At 61.1% G+C, this 14760-nt stretch overlaps 1 protein-coding gene across 2 annotated transcripts in view; it reads right to left on the bottom strand.

Moving 5' to 3' along the window:
- OLFM1 (olfactomedin 1) overlaps positions 1-13930 on the bottom strand; it is a gene marked incomplete at its 5' end in the record, with an annotated part of 34477 nt that extends 20547 nt beyond the window's left edge. Inside the window, 2 exons of one of the 2 annotated variants that reach the window (XM_082842428.1) lie at positions 1784-1933; positions 13844-13930. In XM_082842428.1, the coding sequence (XP_082698554.1) occupies positions 1784-1933; positions 13844-13909 (216 nt within the window). Of the gene's footprint in view, positions 1-1783; positions 1934-3825; positions 3976-13843 lie in introns of those variants that run through there. The other variant, XM_082842427.1, reaches the window with a different exon arrangement.
- Positions 13931-14760: the final 830 nt, after the last annotated feature.

Genomic DNA, 14760 nt, shown 5'->3' with positions numbered 1-14760 from the left:
ATGCGGGCTTTAAATGTTTAAGCAGTAACGCTGTGCTGTACACAGGCAGGAAGGAGGCCTCCAAGGCCTGTGTTCCCAGGGGCTCACAGAGCTTTCTGGAACTGACCACGGCCTCCCAAGGGCTTGAGGGGCCACCCCCCAGCCCCGAGGCCCCTCCGAGCTCCACCCCCTCCTCTGCAATAATGAATAATTAAAGGCCCAATTAGGCTTCAGTCTAGTCTGGTGTCAATGAATGTTTGTGGAACCTGTTACATACATTTTTCTTTAATTCTTTTAAAGTGATTTACTGGGGTGACCAAAGACGGCAGCACAAAAACGCACAGGTCCTCAGAGGGGAGCCAGGCGGCAGCTGCCCCAAGCCCTCCTCCTGCCCGGGCCCCGTCCACACAGCAGAGCCGCGACAGCCTCAGGGACGCCCCTCTTTCCCCACTGACTTCAAGAAAGGGACCTGCTTTGCCAGAACCCGTGTGAGGGTCTGTGCATGAGCCGGGCTTGAACCGAACTAGACAGACTCCGCGGCTGCCGGGCCTCCCCCCGGGGTGGTGGCTCTCCTCCCGGCACAGGCCCCCCAGCGCTCCTCAGCTGATGGAGAAGTCTCGGCTTTACTGAGGGGGTGTGTGTGTGTGTGTGAGTGTGTGTATGCACATGCAAATTTGTGTGTGGTGTATGTGTGTCTGTGTAAGTGAGCGTTTACGTGTAACATGTGTGGTGTGTAAGGTGTGTGTGTACGTGTGAGGTGTGTGTGGTGACTGTGCATACGTATTTGTGTGTGTGGCCTGTGTGTATCTGTGTGTTCTGTTATATGTGCTGTGTGTGTCGCGTGTGCGTACGTGAGCACGTGTGTGTGGCGTGGGAGGTGTGACCCCTCTCCCGCAGGGCGTGAAGGCGCCTGATGTGAAACGCACCCTCTCCCTGGGGAGGGCGGTAAGTGGAGTACTAGGGCCGCCGTTTCTCCTTCTCCCCTCAGTAGCTCCCAGGACAACCGGCGCTCAGGCTACCTGAGACCCCAGGGTTCCCAGGAGGAATGTTGCAGGCAGCGGGTTGCCAAGATCCATGGGGAGTGCCAGCCTCCGTGGGGGGCAGAGGTCGCGGGCCAGGTGGGAGGCCGGCCCCGGGTTTGAGAGCCAACCCGGCTCCCTGCTCACTGGCTGTTTGCCTTGGGAGAGTCAGCCCACCTGCCTGGACCCAGATTTCCACTTCTTAAAACGGGGTGAAAACCTCGCCACCTTCACCTGGCTCTTGTGAAGATCAAGTGAAATAACGGATTCAAACCGCAAGTGCTGTGCCCAGGTGGGTCACAAAGGTGACGATTTAATCTGCTTTTGCACCGGGAAGGCAGCCACGGGCGTGAACGCCTGGCCTGGCTGTCGCCGGGTCCAACCACTCAGCAGCAGGGGGCGAAGATGCCACCCAGCGGCCCCACTTCCGGGCTCCGAGGGAGCTCTCCCAGGTTCTGCTGGGCAACAGCTCTGAGCCCTCTGGACCACAGGCTGTGGGCGTGACCCGGAGACGGCGGTGTGGGAGAGGAGCCCCAAGTGCTCCCTCGCTAAAGCCCACGTGACTCCCATTGGAGCTTTTCGCCTCCTCCTGGGCAGCCCTGGGGGAGTCTCCGTTCCTCCCTCCCTCCCTCCCTCCCTCCATTCATCCGTCCGTTTCATTCATTCACCAGTATTCCCAGTGGGCCATGCCAGGGAAGAGTGAGGTCTTGGAGCTGGGACGGACCTGGCTGCTAGCGTGGGCACACAAATGCACACACACGCGCACACACCCTGCACGGACTCACCTTCTCCAGTAGCTGCCTCAGCTGTTTCGTGCGGGCATCCCGTGAACACATGGTCTGCTGGGGGGCGACCACCGTGCAGATGCACCTGCCCTCACTGTCCTGGGCAGAGCTGTACACCTGCCAGCTCTCCTCAGGGTTGGTGGGCAGCACCTGGAGAGCACGTGGGGCGAGGGAGAGGGAGGGAGAAAGGTAAGACCAGAAAGCAGCGCACCGGGATGACCGTCCACGTCCAGCCCCTGGGAAAGGGCAGAAAGAAGTGGTCCAAAGACATGTGCCGACCGTGGGGAGGTACAAACAGGGAGGAACACAGACGGTCTCCCATCAGGATCCCCAGGGCTGGAAGGGAGTCAAACAGGCATGACTCTTTAAAACATTCTTTTTAATTCAAGGGATTTTTAAATTTCGGGGATGTTTGGAGTTTTGGCATCTGACCCAACTGATAGGCTAGGTGGAAGGGAAGGGGGACCGGAGACTGCATGCTGGTCGACTCACAACGGCACGTAACTGAGAGATAGGATCTCCTCCCGTAAGGTGAGCACGGGAGGCTGGCGCAGCCTCTCTCTGCTGCTCCCTGGTACTGGAGAAGCAGAACCAGTGGTACTAGCCGGGATCCAGCAGCCTCTTAGCCCAGAGCTGCGATGACCCCGAGCCCCAGCAGTGTTCCCGCTGGCGGTCTGCTCGAGGCTGCCCGCAAAGATGCTGGACTTCAACTCTGCACAGGCTGCCACCCACTAGCCATTGGGCAGATGTCACCAAGTTGCTGGTGACATGTTGGGCAGGGGTCACACCCAACCTCAAACCTGAGGTGTGCCCAAGGACGGTCACGAAACCAGAGCTGCACATGGCTGCTGACATGGTGACATGGCTGGTGTCACCTTGCAACCCAGCTCAGGTGGTCCCGCCCATGTACACGGGGCAGACAGACACCACTGTCCGAAAACACCCCGGGTACCGACCCTGCAGCCTGCCCGGTGGCCTCAGGTAGTCACCTCCCTGCTATTTTTAGCGTTGGTATGGGGAGAAGTTGGGTGGAGGGAATCCACAGTAGATACATACATTTCATTTGATTCATTTCCAACCCCAGGAGCTCAGGACCCAGAGGTAGGAACAAAGTCATCAGGAAGAAAATGCTGCCTGCAGTTCTCGAAAGAGCAGGTGAGGTGAACGGATGACCATCTCAGAAGGGGTCACCAGGAGACCTCCTCCCCGAGCACTGCGCCCTTGACAGCCCAGAGGGAGCGCGAGAGGAAGCCGCGTGTCCTTCACCTCTCCTTTCGGCTTAGAGGGAGCGAGCCTGAGGCGCGCCCCTTCCTCCGCCGGCCCCGCCAGCGGCCGTTCCCCGGTGGTTCCGGCTCAGCCTCCGCTCCCGCTACCACCTAAGTCAGTCCAGTCCAGAGGCGGCCCTGGCCGCTCACCCCCTCCCCCAAGGCATCGCGCGGAAGGCAAGGGTCGAGCCCCGCAGCTGTGGCTCCCCGGGCCCCGCCCGGCCCCTCTACACCCTCCGCCGGCGGGGACCTTCTGGATCTCCGCATGGGGATGGGGAGAGAAAGACGCCTTGGGACTTTGAGGGCAAGAGCTCCGGAGCCCGCCCGCCCGGGCCCCACTCCGGCCGGTCCAGTCCGGCTTTTGCAAAGTGGGGCGGGCTCAGTTCCCAGCCCCGGCTGGACCCAGCCAGACTGGGGTCCACCGCGTCTCCACCCCTTACTTGCTGAGTGACCTTGGACAAGTCCCCAGGACCCCTGCTTCAGTTCCCTAACCTTATCAACAAGGGACTTACTAGTTGAACGAGGACTCCAAGCCTCTGAGTCCCTGGGCAGGCTCCCCGGCCCCGCGAGGGGACCGGGCAGAGACAGCAAGCGCCACACAGAGGGGACCGCGGGCGGAGGAGTGGCCGAGGCTGGGGTGTGGGGAGCAGGGTGGCCCCCGCGCGTGCCCTTGCCCCTGCGCCCGGCTCCCCCGCGCGGCGCCCTCCCGCCCGGGGCTGGGGACCGGGAGGGAGCGGGCGAGGAGGCCCCGCCAGGGCGGGCGGCGGGCGCACTTACGCCGGTGCTGCGGTCGAGCGTCCCGCCGCTGGCCGCTGAGAGCTTGGTGGTGTTGAGGCCCACCAGCGAGGGCAGCGTCTGGGACATCCAGTTGGTGATCATGGCCATGGTGCTGAGCACAACCCCGATCTTGAGCAGCGGCACCGACATCGCGCCTGGAATGCCTCCTGCGCCCGCGCCGCGCCGGCGCCGGCTCCGCGCCCCGGGCAGCCTTCAGGCGGCGGGCTCCGCGGCGGGCAGGGGCGCCCGGCCGTGTCCCCGCGCCCCCTCGGCCCGCCGCCGCCCGCCCGCCGCCGCCGCCGCCGCCGCCCCGCGAGCCCCGGCCATGGCCGCGCCGCCCCGGGCGCCCGGGAGAGTGGCCGCTCCGCCGCTGCCCACCGTCCTCTGCCACCCGCCCGCCGCCGGGAAGAGCCGCCGGCTCGGGCTCTGAGCGCCGCGCGGGCTGCGCGCGGGGGCCGCGGCCGGGAGGCGGGGACACGTCCGGGCGGCGGCCGACGCAATCTGCCCAGGAAACGGGTGGATTTTTCCTCTCCACTCCGGCTCCCCGCCGCCCCCTGGCTGCTGGCAGCGAGGCCTGCAGAGCCCCGTCACCAAGGAGTAGGGAGGGGGTGGCCCGGGAGGAAAGACAGACCACCTCCTCCCAAGTCGTCAAAATCCGCCCGCGCAGACGGCGACGTCCCTAGCGCATGGGCTGGCCGCTGCCCTTCCACCCTCAAGGTCGCCGGCCAGCGAGCCCCAGGCAACCCCCTGAGACCCACCCCATCCATGCCCAAGGCCTCCGCCCCGCTGCCGGGGACTTGCTTGGCGGTGGCTCCAGGCTTCCTCCAGCCCGGCAGCCCCCCCCCGAAACCCAGCCAGGAGGGCGAACTCTTGGCGGGCTCCGAAAGCAGCCCCTGGTGGGGGGTCTCCAGCCCCAGTGCTGGGGGAGGGGGCTAGGGGAAAGGCCCTTCTGGGAGCCCGGGACAGCCAGGAGCCCTAAGGCCTTTGCTGGCAGCTGTGGCACCACCCAGTGTGGGCTCCTGGGTCCAGGTGGGCATGCAGCAGGGGTGCAGAAGCTGGGTGTGGGTTTGGGGCTCAGGCCTCCACGCAGGGTTGCTAAAGCGGCCCCACCCGTGGTGAGTGTGGTGCAGGTGGAGTCCTGGTCAGGGGCCTGGGGTCTGTGGCTGGGGGGCGGGGGGGTGTCCTCACTGGCTCTCCGGATGTGTAGGGGATCCTGATGCCCAGGGAGAGGGGCAGGGCAGGCTGGCACAAGTCCCCAGCCCTCGGCAGCATGGGTGTCAAGACACACGTAAGTCTCCTTGGAAGCACAGGCCTGACTGGGTCAAACATCTTAATAGTGCTTCAGAATTTGCAGAAGGCTTCTAACGGGAGATGAAAGGCACTTCCACCAGGCCTCCCATGAAGCTTTCCTCTGCTGCGTCCCCCTATGTAGCAGGGACTGTTACAGCCAGGATGGTCCTCGCCTGAGCACTGGTGTGAGACCCATGAGCTGAAGACGCTCCTTTGGTTTGTTAACCTGGTTAATGCACGGATCTGTGGCAGCCTCTGGGTTGGAAGCAGCAAATTTCACCAGTTGGGGAAGGGCGCCATCTCCCAGCTCCAGCGGGTACTGCATGCTCTGCTCCGCGACCGCGGTGCTCTGAGTCCCGCCAGCTGGGTCTGGGGGTGGGCAGCAGTCCCCCACTCTCTGCCTTTCTCCTTCAATGAACGTTTAACACCGATTTAGGGCCGCAGGCTGTGCCGACCAAGTCACTCACAGCCGCTTCCCACTGCGGAAGGACATGGACCACTTATTTTTTCGGAACAACTTCCAATCCAATCTCCAAAACCTCACGCCGTCCATTGCGGAAGCTGCAGGTATTTACTTATCACCTACTATGTGCAAGATGTGGGGTGCAGTGTGCTGCAGACCCCAGATCAAAACCACGACACGAGGTACAGCCCGCTGTAAACCCCAGGACAGAAGCAACAGCAACGCGACAGATCAGACTCCGGGCATGGTGCGTGAACGGAAACTTCCCTACGACCAACCGAGCACACGCATCGCCAAGAGAAGCATCTCGGAGTGGACACTCCGTGTACAGACTCTGGGACCAGACAGCCTGGGCTTGAGCCCTGGTTCTGCCCCTTACTGGTTGTGAGACCCTGGCCGAGGTAATTAGCCCTTCTGTGCCTCGGTTTCCCCATCTGTAAAACGGGTTTAATAATAGCAGGATGTGTAAGGATCCAGTGAGTCAGTGCAGGAACAGACACGGCAGCCAGTAGGGGTGCCCATCCTCGCCATCCCCGCTTTGCAGAAGACCAGAGTGGCTCCGAGGGGACGCTCAGCTGAGCTGAGCGACTGGTGCGAGAGCCTGTGACAGATGCCCCTGGACACCTCCGCCCCCTCTCCAAAGAGCTGCTTTTGGCTAACGACCACCCACAAGAGATGCTGTTGATGCAGACATACAAATGCAGAAGAGGTATTCCTGGACGGGAAAACAGCTCCCAACACCCAGAGCTACGTTCTAGGAAGGTGAGCTCCAATCACAGCCGATACAGAGAATTCGAATAAACCTCTCCTGATCTGAAGAACTTCCGATCTGATTTCACGGCAGTGATGTCCCGCGGGATTTACAGTGGGTGCTCTAAATTAGAAGAGCGCCAACCTGGCTGGGCTGTTCAGGGGAGGAAATGAAATCCAGGTCATTTACACCCATGAAGCCAAGTCCTGCTCCAAAGACCTGCTGGAGTCTAGACCACCCAAGCGTTGAGGAATGCCTTCAGCTCCCCTGGCCCGGGACTCTCCCAGACTCTCCAGGGGACAGGCAATTACGGGCAGCCTGGAGATCTGAAACCCCCTCATCGTATTTCTCCTGAGCCTGCAGTCCTGATAGGGAGCCTGAAAGGGTTTACGGCATCCCCTGAGGCATGGCTGAGAAGCAGTCTTTTGAAAAGATTTGGGTTAGTCGCACTGGGCTGCCAAACGTGGGCTGCACCCTGGAGTTCCTACAGCTCCGTGGGAACTAAGCTGACCCCAGGAGGTCAAGGCATTGAGAGGGATGGGAGAGAAAGCTGACTCACCCCCCCACCCCCATGCCTTTAAATCCTAGTCGGAATTGAATAGCTGCACTGTTTTCGCCCCTCCCACCCACCAGCTGACTGCCCGAGGCCCACCCTGGCCTCCTCCCACACCCTCTGCTCCCGCTCTAGAAAGTTCCATGCTCCTTTCATAAACGTTGCCTCAGACCGTCACACCCAGACAGTGGGAGGGAGGCCGCAGCCCCACCTTGTCTTAGTTGCCCCAACAGAAATGGGGTCCAGTTCGGGAGAGGCACTTCGAAGGACAGGGACAGGAGAGTTCGGCGGGCACCTGCCCTCCAGGCTGAACGCATGGCTCCTGGGGCCCCACAAACATTACCATCTCCTATTTTTTGGGTAAGGGAACTCATCAGAACTAGTGGAGGATGGTCTGGTTTCTATTGAGTAAGTAATTGATCTTGACATGAATTAGAAGGTGGTGTCATTATGAAAACATCTAAGAGTCAGCTCTGGGGTCCAGCTGGGTTAGGGTTAGGGAACAGCCCAGCATGTAACAGTTGCTCAGAGCAGAGGACTTGGTGCTGCTGGATTTTAGACGCTTCCACCCGTGGCCACTCCCCGGAGCACACACTCCGCCCTCAACACATCACCAGCATCTCAGACCAGTGAGGACCGTCTGCCTGTGGACCCCAGACGTGGCCTCAGAAACCTCAGCCCCTCTACCAACGGCTGGTATTGACTCTGGAGCAATCCCTCGAGTTGCTTATGGGGTGACTCAGCCAATGCCCTCTCCCCAGAGGCCACGCACCACTGATTCCACCTGTGCAGAGTCACCTGGACAAGATTTGGGGGCTGGACTGCCCGGGTGGGGCACAGGCACCCACCCATCGGAGAGCAGAAGTGTTTACAACCCCGAGAGCTCTCCTCTGAGTCCTGCTATGCTGTCAGATTTACCAGCAGCATTCTGGGGTGATGAGTAAAGTTATTTATGATATTTATGAATACACCTCTGTTCTTCCTTTGACCCTCACACCCCCAAAGCACCACTTGAAGCAAGTGGGAGTGACTTTCCTTCCAGAGCCACCCGTGAGAGCCATGTGCACCCTGGGGACATCTGTGCTGGGAGGTTTAAGCTCCTGGAGCGTGTCCTGTGTGCTCACTACACTGTTGCAAGGAACCGAACTGCCCTAGATGAGCGTCTCCAGGTGAGGGCTTCTGAGGAGACAAGGCCCGGGGCTTCAGCACCTTGCACCCCTTCTCTCCGCTGGACTCTTCAATCCACACTCTTTCCAGTCACTCGCCCTCTTACTGACCATCCGATTTTAAATGCCATTGAACCGTACATCAGAGACACCCAGGCCAGGTCCCCACTGCCCAGACTAGAGCGAGGAGACGGGGAAGCCCATGTCTTCTAAACACCGCCCGAGGGTGAGGGAGCCACTGTTGCCCACTGTCATCTATGTGTTCGTCGTGGGACTTAACCTGGGTGCAGAAGAAGGGGAGACCCTCTGAGCAAGGAGGAGCCTTCTTCGCCGCGGCCGCCCCATAATTATAAACTACACCAAATGTAACAAACAGCGTAACCAGGACCGCAGGCGTGTGGGGCGATTTGGAGATTTAGATGTTAACATCAGCTAAGAAGGTCTGTGTCTTTTTTCTTAATTCCTGGATCTCAGTCGTCAAGCAGATGCTGGGAGATTTGAGGGGCGCGGGGCTCCCTGCATGAACCTTTAGGCTGGAGAGAACCGAGGCGGGGCACCCAGTGCACCCTCGAAGGCGCCCTCCACCTCCTGGGGTGAAAGGGCTTGTCCGGTTCACCCAGCCTCAGTGGCAGGAAGCAGACCACCCCCAAGGGGTCTGACACACCCGCCCCCCGCAGGCTCTTCCCCTTCGAAAAGCCAAGCTCCAAGTTCAGAGCAGGCCGAGCAACGGGCCACACAGTTAGAGACACGGCTCTCACCCTCTTCCAAAGGCCCTATGAGCTGCCGTGACGGCACCAGGTGCCCCCTTTCTTACTGGTTCTCAGTGGTGTTGAGCCGTTTCTCTACTTTTTATTCTTCTCTCTCCATCTTAACAAGAACATGAACTCGGGTGTCAGACAGACCGCGGAGCTGCGTCTGGGGTCTGTCACCTCCCTGCTGGGCCACTGGGCAGGTTACTGACCCCCCGCGCCCCCCTCTACCCCTTGAGCCTCGGTTTCCTCATTTCGAGACCGACAACACAGGGTCACCGGGGCGGCTTCTGCCCGACCCAGATTAAGCTCCTGGTGTGTGTGGGGGGGATGCGTGACACTTGATGACACTCCAAAAATATGAACCCTCGTGACTGGTTTTCTCCCTAGTGCTTTAAGCTCCTGGCCAGTTTCTGATATGTAATAACCTGAAAACATGAAGAGATGTGGATTTTCCTGTTCCATTCTCTCCCCCTTACCTGAGCCATGGGAATGACCTCACGCTGCTGCTTCCGGCGGGGGAGAGCATCTACTGGGCCCCTCTCAGCGCCGGAAGCAGCTCCTGTCCCCAGCAGCACCTGTCACAGCTGGCGTGTGTCTAATTCAGTTTAGCCAGTAATTAGCTGTGGATTACTTTACATGGGATGTTAAATATTGATTACAGGGCCCGATAACTTTAGGAATAAATACGACCCAGGGCAGAAAATTACCTTCCTTTTTAGTGCGGGGAGCTAAAGTGCGTGGGACAAGGGGCAAATTGCTTCCGGAGATGAAGCGGCCGCCTGGCGCTGCGGAGTTACAGCTCCCGCCCCCCGCTGGCACAGAGCCTTCTCCCTGCAAACGGGAGCAACTCTCTCGTGCGGGCTGTTTGCGTGTCTGGAGATGGTCTCTGGCCAGCCCCCGAGGCAGCGGCCAACCTCAGTGCAAAGACGGGATCAATCCCATGCTTGCTGAACTAACCGGTTTAGGAAAAGACCCCCATGGTCCTGAACCCCCCAACTCCCTGGACCACTAACACCCCAGCATCCAGGGCACACGTGGGCCTAAAATCTGAGGGACACGAGGGGCTGGGGCACATGAACAGGACGTCAGTGGGATCATTGGGCCTAAGTTTTGATTCAAGCAGGTGACAAAATTCACGCTTCCGTCTGAATGGACGGTTTTATTCTTGTTCAGTTTGTTCAGGGCGATGGGTTGGGGTCTTCCACTCTGGCTGAATCTGAGGAGGAGCGAACAGATTTGCAGTGATGGGATTCTGAGGGGCTAACTCCACGCCAGCCCCTCCGTGACACCTGCCTGTCCAGACACAGCACCCATCACCCACCCCCACCTGCCCGCCGCCGAGTCCACTCCCATCTCTTCTCAGGTGCTGAGACCTGCACACAGCTAACCAAGCTCCGGAAGAGCCCACAGCAGTCGGCCCATAAAGCCTGAGGGCACTCGACAGCCCCGGTAACAGCTGGCGCTCGAGGGTGCCCTGTGCTCCTTCACAGCTGGAGCCCCGCCCTATCCCAAGGGGTCGGGGTCGTCATGTCGTTAAGAAAGACCACTTCTGGCTTGGGGACTAATGAGAAGAGATCCACTGCACCCCTGAGATAAAGCAAATCCCTCAACACTCCTTTGTCGAACTCCAGATACAAGAGCCAAGGTTCTGGGCCCTTCTGCATGCCGCGGCGTCTGTGTGCAGCCCCGCTGCTGCCCACCTGTTCCTTCCCGTCTTCCTGCCCCGCTCACCCAGGTGCGACCTTGGACCCCGCGCACACGGCACCCCTTCTCCAAAGCGTTCTCAGCTCCCTCCACTCTGACCCCAGAGCCCTCATGGCTCTTAAACGAATAGATATGGCAGAGCCTCAGGTCTCCCCACTAAGCACCGTGGCCCGGATGACAGACAGTTGTACTCAGCATCGCCAGCCCGGCTTTGACCGCGTCAAGCCCGACCAGCTGGCCTCTGAGAGCTGCCTGTGGCAGGAGAGGAGGACAGAACGAGAGTGCGGGTTTGTAGGGGGAGCCACCTTCGAGCATCAGCTAGCTTCATCCTCCTTGTTTCAAAAGGGTAGACGTTCAGGCCGAGGCTCAGAGCCTTTCTCAAGGCAACCAGACAGTGGCTGGCGGGACGGGGAAGGGGAAGGGCAGCCGGGTCCAAGGTCATTGTCACAGAGCTGCCCACCCCTTTCATGCCATCACACACGGGGGATGACGTGCTTCTCTCAAGGGAAGGCGAGCTGGGCTGCGGTGGGCGGGGCTCAGGCAGCCCCAGCGCTGCCCCACCCCCCCCAAGATGAGAGGTCAACTCCGAGGACACTTCTCAAGGAGCTTGAAACACCAGCCTTTTATTGAAAATCACAGAACAGGACCCAGTCAAGCATCTTTCCACCTGAGGACAGAGTTCATCTGGGCCCACAAGCCTGGCGCGTAGTAGGCCATCCATCAGTAGTTGGCATTTGACTGAGTGGCTCATAAGCGCGCTGTCGGGAGAACAGATGGCCCCGCCATGTGCTCTACACTCCCCCCTCCCCCTGCCCGGCTGCCTGAATCCTTCAAGCAGCGCCTGTGAAGTGCAGGTAAAACCCATACGTTTCTGACTTGTTCCCATCTGGACGGGTCCTAACCCATAAACATGGTGGCCCTGGAACCTTGTGTCCACGTCCCTTGGAAGGGCCCTAAGACTGAGGGTGCCGCCGTGGGAGCAATTTACCTAAAGTGGAAGAGGGAAAGGGTGGAGGGGAGACAGACACAGCTCAGTCACCGCTGCTCTGCTCTCCTTTTCCTGACGCCCAGAGGTATTTCACTCATCACCCAGGTAGGCGGCATTTCTCCTGACACCGTGCAATGTGGCTTCCTAGGATCGAATTACTTCGGGATCAAGAAAGCAAGGTTCTTAGGTAGGGGTGTCCCCAAGGAGCTCTCAGATTATTCAGAGCAGCCCAGCCCTGGACCCACACCCACTCCCAATTCCAGTTCCTGCCTTAGACGTGACTGGTAAAAGTGAGAGGCACCTGGCCTGACCCCAAAGAAGCCCACCTGGGCAGGACCGGGGTAGCCGGGATCCCTGGGGCTGGTGGCTGAGCCAGCCACTCTCTGACCCCTTCACAGATTTGAGCTGGCTGGAGAGATTTTCGCCAGGTGAGCCTTTGCTCCAAAATGCCACCACAATTAGGGATACTGGGCTCCCAATGGAAGATTCTGAAAGCACAGCCTCAGAGGCAGGCGCGGGGAGGGCAGGGCCTGCCTCCGGGCTGTGTTGAGGAAGGCATTTCCCTGAGAGATGCCACAGCTCAGCTTCAGAAAGAGGAGACTTCCAAAAAAACAACATCGTTTGCCTTCCTGGCCCCTGGAGGGCCTGGGCTGGGGAGCTGACCAGGGTCCTGAACGGGATGGTGTGGCTGTAGCCGCGTGGGCAGGGGCGGGCCACGTTCAGATGGCTGGCGCCGCCAGCGTGGACAGGAGGGAGCTCTCACCACCGAGACAAAGCTTCCAATTGAAGCTGAACCCAAAGTTTCTTCCAAGACCGGGGGATCTTTAAAAAGGCTGAGAAGTGAACCTCTGCAGGAGGGCGGGGAACGAGAGCTCAGGGAGCCTGCAGGTGAAGAGGCCAGTAGGGCTTGGAGGGCCCAAGGGCAGCCACTTCCAGGGCCACCCAGACCAGCCATCTCTTTCCTGAGGTGTCTAAGTAAGGCACACGCTGCCCGGCTCCATGTCTGTGGGGTGCGCGCTTGTGGAAGCGTGTGTGTGAGTGTGTGTGTGCACATGCGTACATACAGGGTCCGTTCACAGGGCACGAGTGTGCCCCTTGGCCAGGCTTTCCCTGCAGCCAAGAAGACTTCACTCCCAGAGACCGTGCAGAGCCTCTCCAGGGGCCTGGCCGGTTGTCTGCCTGGCACCAGCAGGGCCTCCGAGGTTAGGTGGGACAATAAACCCTTCCGACGCTGGGGCCGAGGCTGCACTTCCCGGGAGAGCTAGGGAGCCGGCAAGGGCTTCAAGGCAAAACGGGAAGCTTATTCCAGAGCCTTCTCTCCTGTGATCTACCTCTCACCCTCGCGTCTCTCCTTTGTTTCCTCTTTTATTCTGAGAGGGAGGGAGGCACGGAGGGAGAGAGGGAAGGAGGGTCGGGGCAGCTGGCTCTTGGGGCCAAGGTGCTGGCAGCCCATCCACTTCCTGGACTTGCAGCCTCTCCCAGCTCAGACCGTGGCACAGTGGCACCATCCAAAGGGCATTTTAATGTCACTCTGAGCAGCCTGGCTCCCGAAGCTGGCAGGCTCTTCCCAGCACCCCGGTGCCAAAGCAACACCTCCAGTCCGGCGCTCCCAGACAGCCCTTCTCCTCCCAGACGTGCCAGCTCCGAAATGCATTTTTAAAATGGAGAATACCAGCCGGAGACAGGCTCTCTAACGGTACATTGTTCAGGGATGGCGAGCCCACTTAAAATGCCCAGCGGTCCCCACACACGCTTGCCACTCACACTTCATGCCGCGAATGTGGCCACAACCGCCCCCCACCCCTCCACATGGAGCCCACAAGGCACCCCAGCCCCAGACACGCCGCCTGCCCTCCCCGCTCTGGTCTCCGCGGCACCATTCCCACCGCCAGCCCAGGGAGCCCCAAGGGCAGCATTATAGCCAATGCAGGAGGCTCCAGAAGAGGGATGCAGGGGGTGGGAGTTAGGTCAGATCCACCTCTGCAAATGCCAGGGGCTCGGCGGACATCCTGCTCTGTCTTCCTCCCAGGTGACAGTAGCAGCCAAATGGCGACCCCCACCCCCAATGCTGCCCTTTGAACTTCTCAGCAGGGAGTGGTCAGCCCGGGAGTCCAGGAGGGAGGGTTCAGGGCTGAGGGTCCTGGGGGACGCGGCAGCACTCTCGGGTCAGCCTTCACCCCTTCCTCCACCCCAGGCGCGGCTGGCACTCTGGCCCTCTCCCCAAGCCCTTGGCTGGGCGCCCGGGCAGGGGTGCCGGGCCGCGCGGTAGCTGCTCCCCGACTTTGCCGGGCTCCCCGGGGCCGGGCGGGCGCCTCGCAGGCAGGGAGGAAAATGGCGTTGCATGCACGTACTTGAGTGAGTTCCGTGCCCATGAGGATGAGGAAGAGGAGGCTGAGGAGGTTCCGGGCCGGTCGCATGTCTCGCGAACACCTCCCACGTCCTGGCGTGCGGGGAGCCCTGGGCGGCCGGCGACTGCGTGGACGCGGACGCGCTCCCGGCTCTGCTGGCTCCGCGGCGGCGCCCGGCGGTGTCCCCGCGCCTTCAGCACCCGGAGCAGGCGGCGCGCGGGGTCTGCTGCGCGGAGCCTCTGCTCTGCATCTCGAGCGCGTCGAGCGGCTCCGCGGTCGCCCTGCTGGGCGTGCGGCGGCGGCGGCGGCGGCGGCGGGCGGCGGGCTGCGGGCGGGCCGCCCCTAGGCCCCTCCTCGGCCCCTCCTCGGCCCCTCCTCCTAGCGGCCCCGTGCCCGCAAAGCTGGGGCGAGCAGCTGGGCGGCCCGGGTGCCAAAAGTTTGCTGGGGAAGGGGAGGGGCGGGGGGGCGCAGAGGGCCCCGCGCGCCACGCTCACGCGCGGGAGTGGGGAGGGCGGCGGCGGGGAAGCAGACCGGGACAGGATGTGACATCAAAAAGGCGGGGGAAATTTAATCGGAGAGAAAACTCCACCCTGGCTGGCCGCGGCGGCGGCGGCGGCGGCGGCGGCGCTCCAGGGCCCTGGCAGCTGGGATGGGGACGCAGGCGGACGGCGCTGGAGACCCGGGCCCCCCTGGACTCAACGAGTGGACGCGGAGTGGGGATGGGGAATGGCAGCTGCGGGAGGTGACCTTAGAGGCCACCCTTTAATGAGATAAACTGAGGCTGAGACCCAGGAAGGATGATTGGCGGTGGGCGGGGGGGTTAAAGGGGGGTGTTCAGAGCTAGAAAGTGGGTCATCTGGCACTGACAGGTCTCCTTCTTCTCCTTCTGCGGTGGCTAGCAGAGGGCGAAGAGAGAACGG

The sequence above is a fragment of the Leucopleurus acutus genome (assembly GCF_964270905.1).
Source record: "Leucopleurus acutus genome assembly, chromosome: 7".
Lineage (NCBI taxonomy): Eukaryota > Metazoa > Chordata > Mammalia > Artiodactyla > Delphinidae > Leucopleurus > Leucopleurus acutus.
The sequence above is the reverse complement of the archived record's forward strand: the minus strand, read 5'-3'. Positions and strand labels throughout refer to the sequence as shown.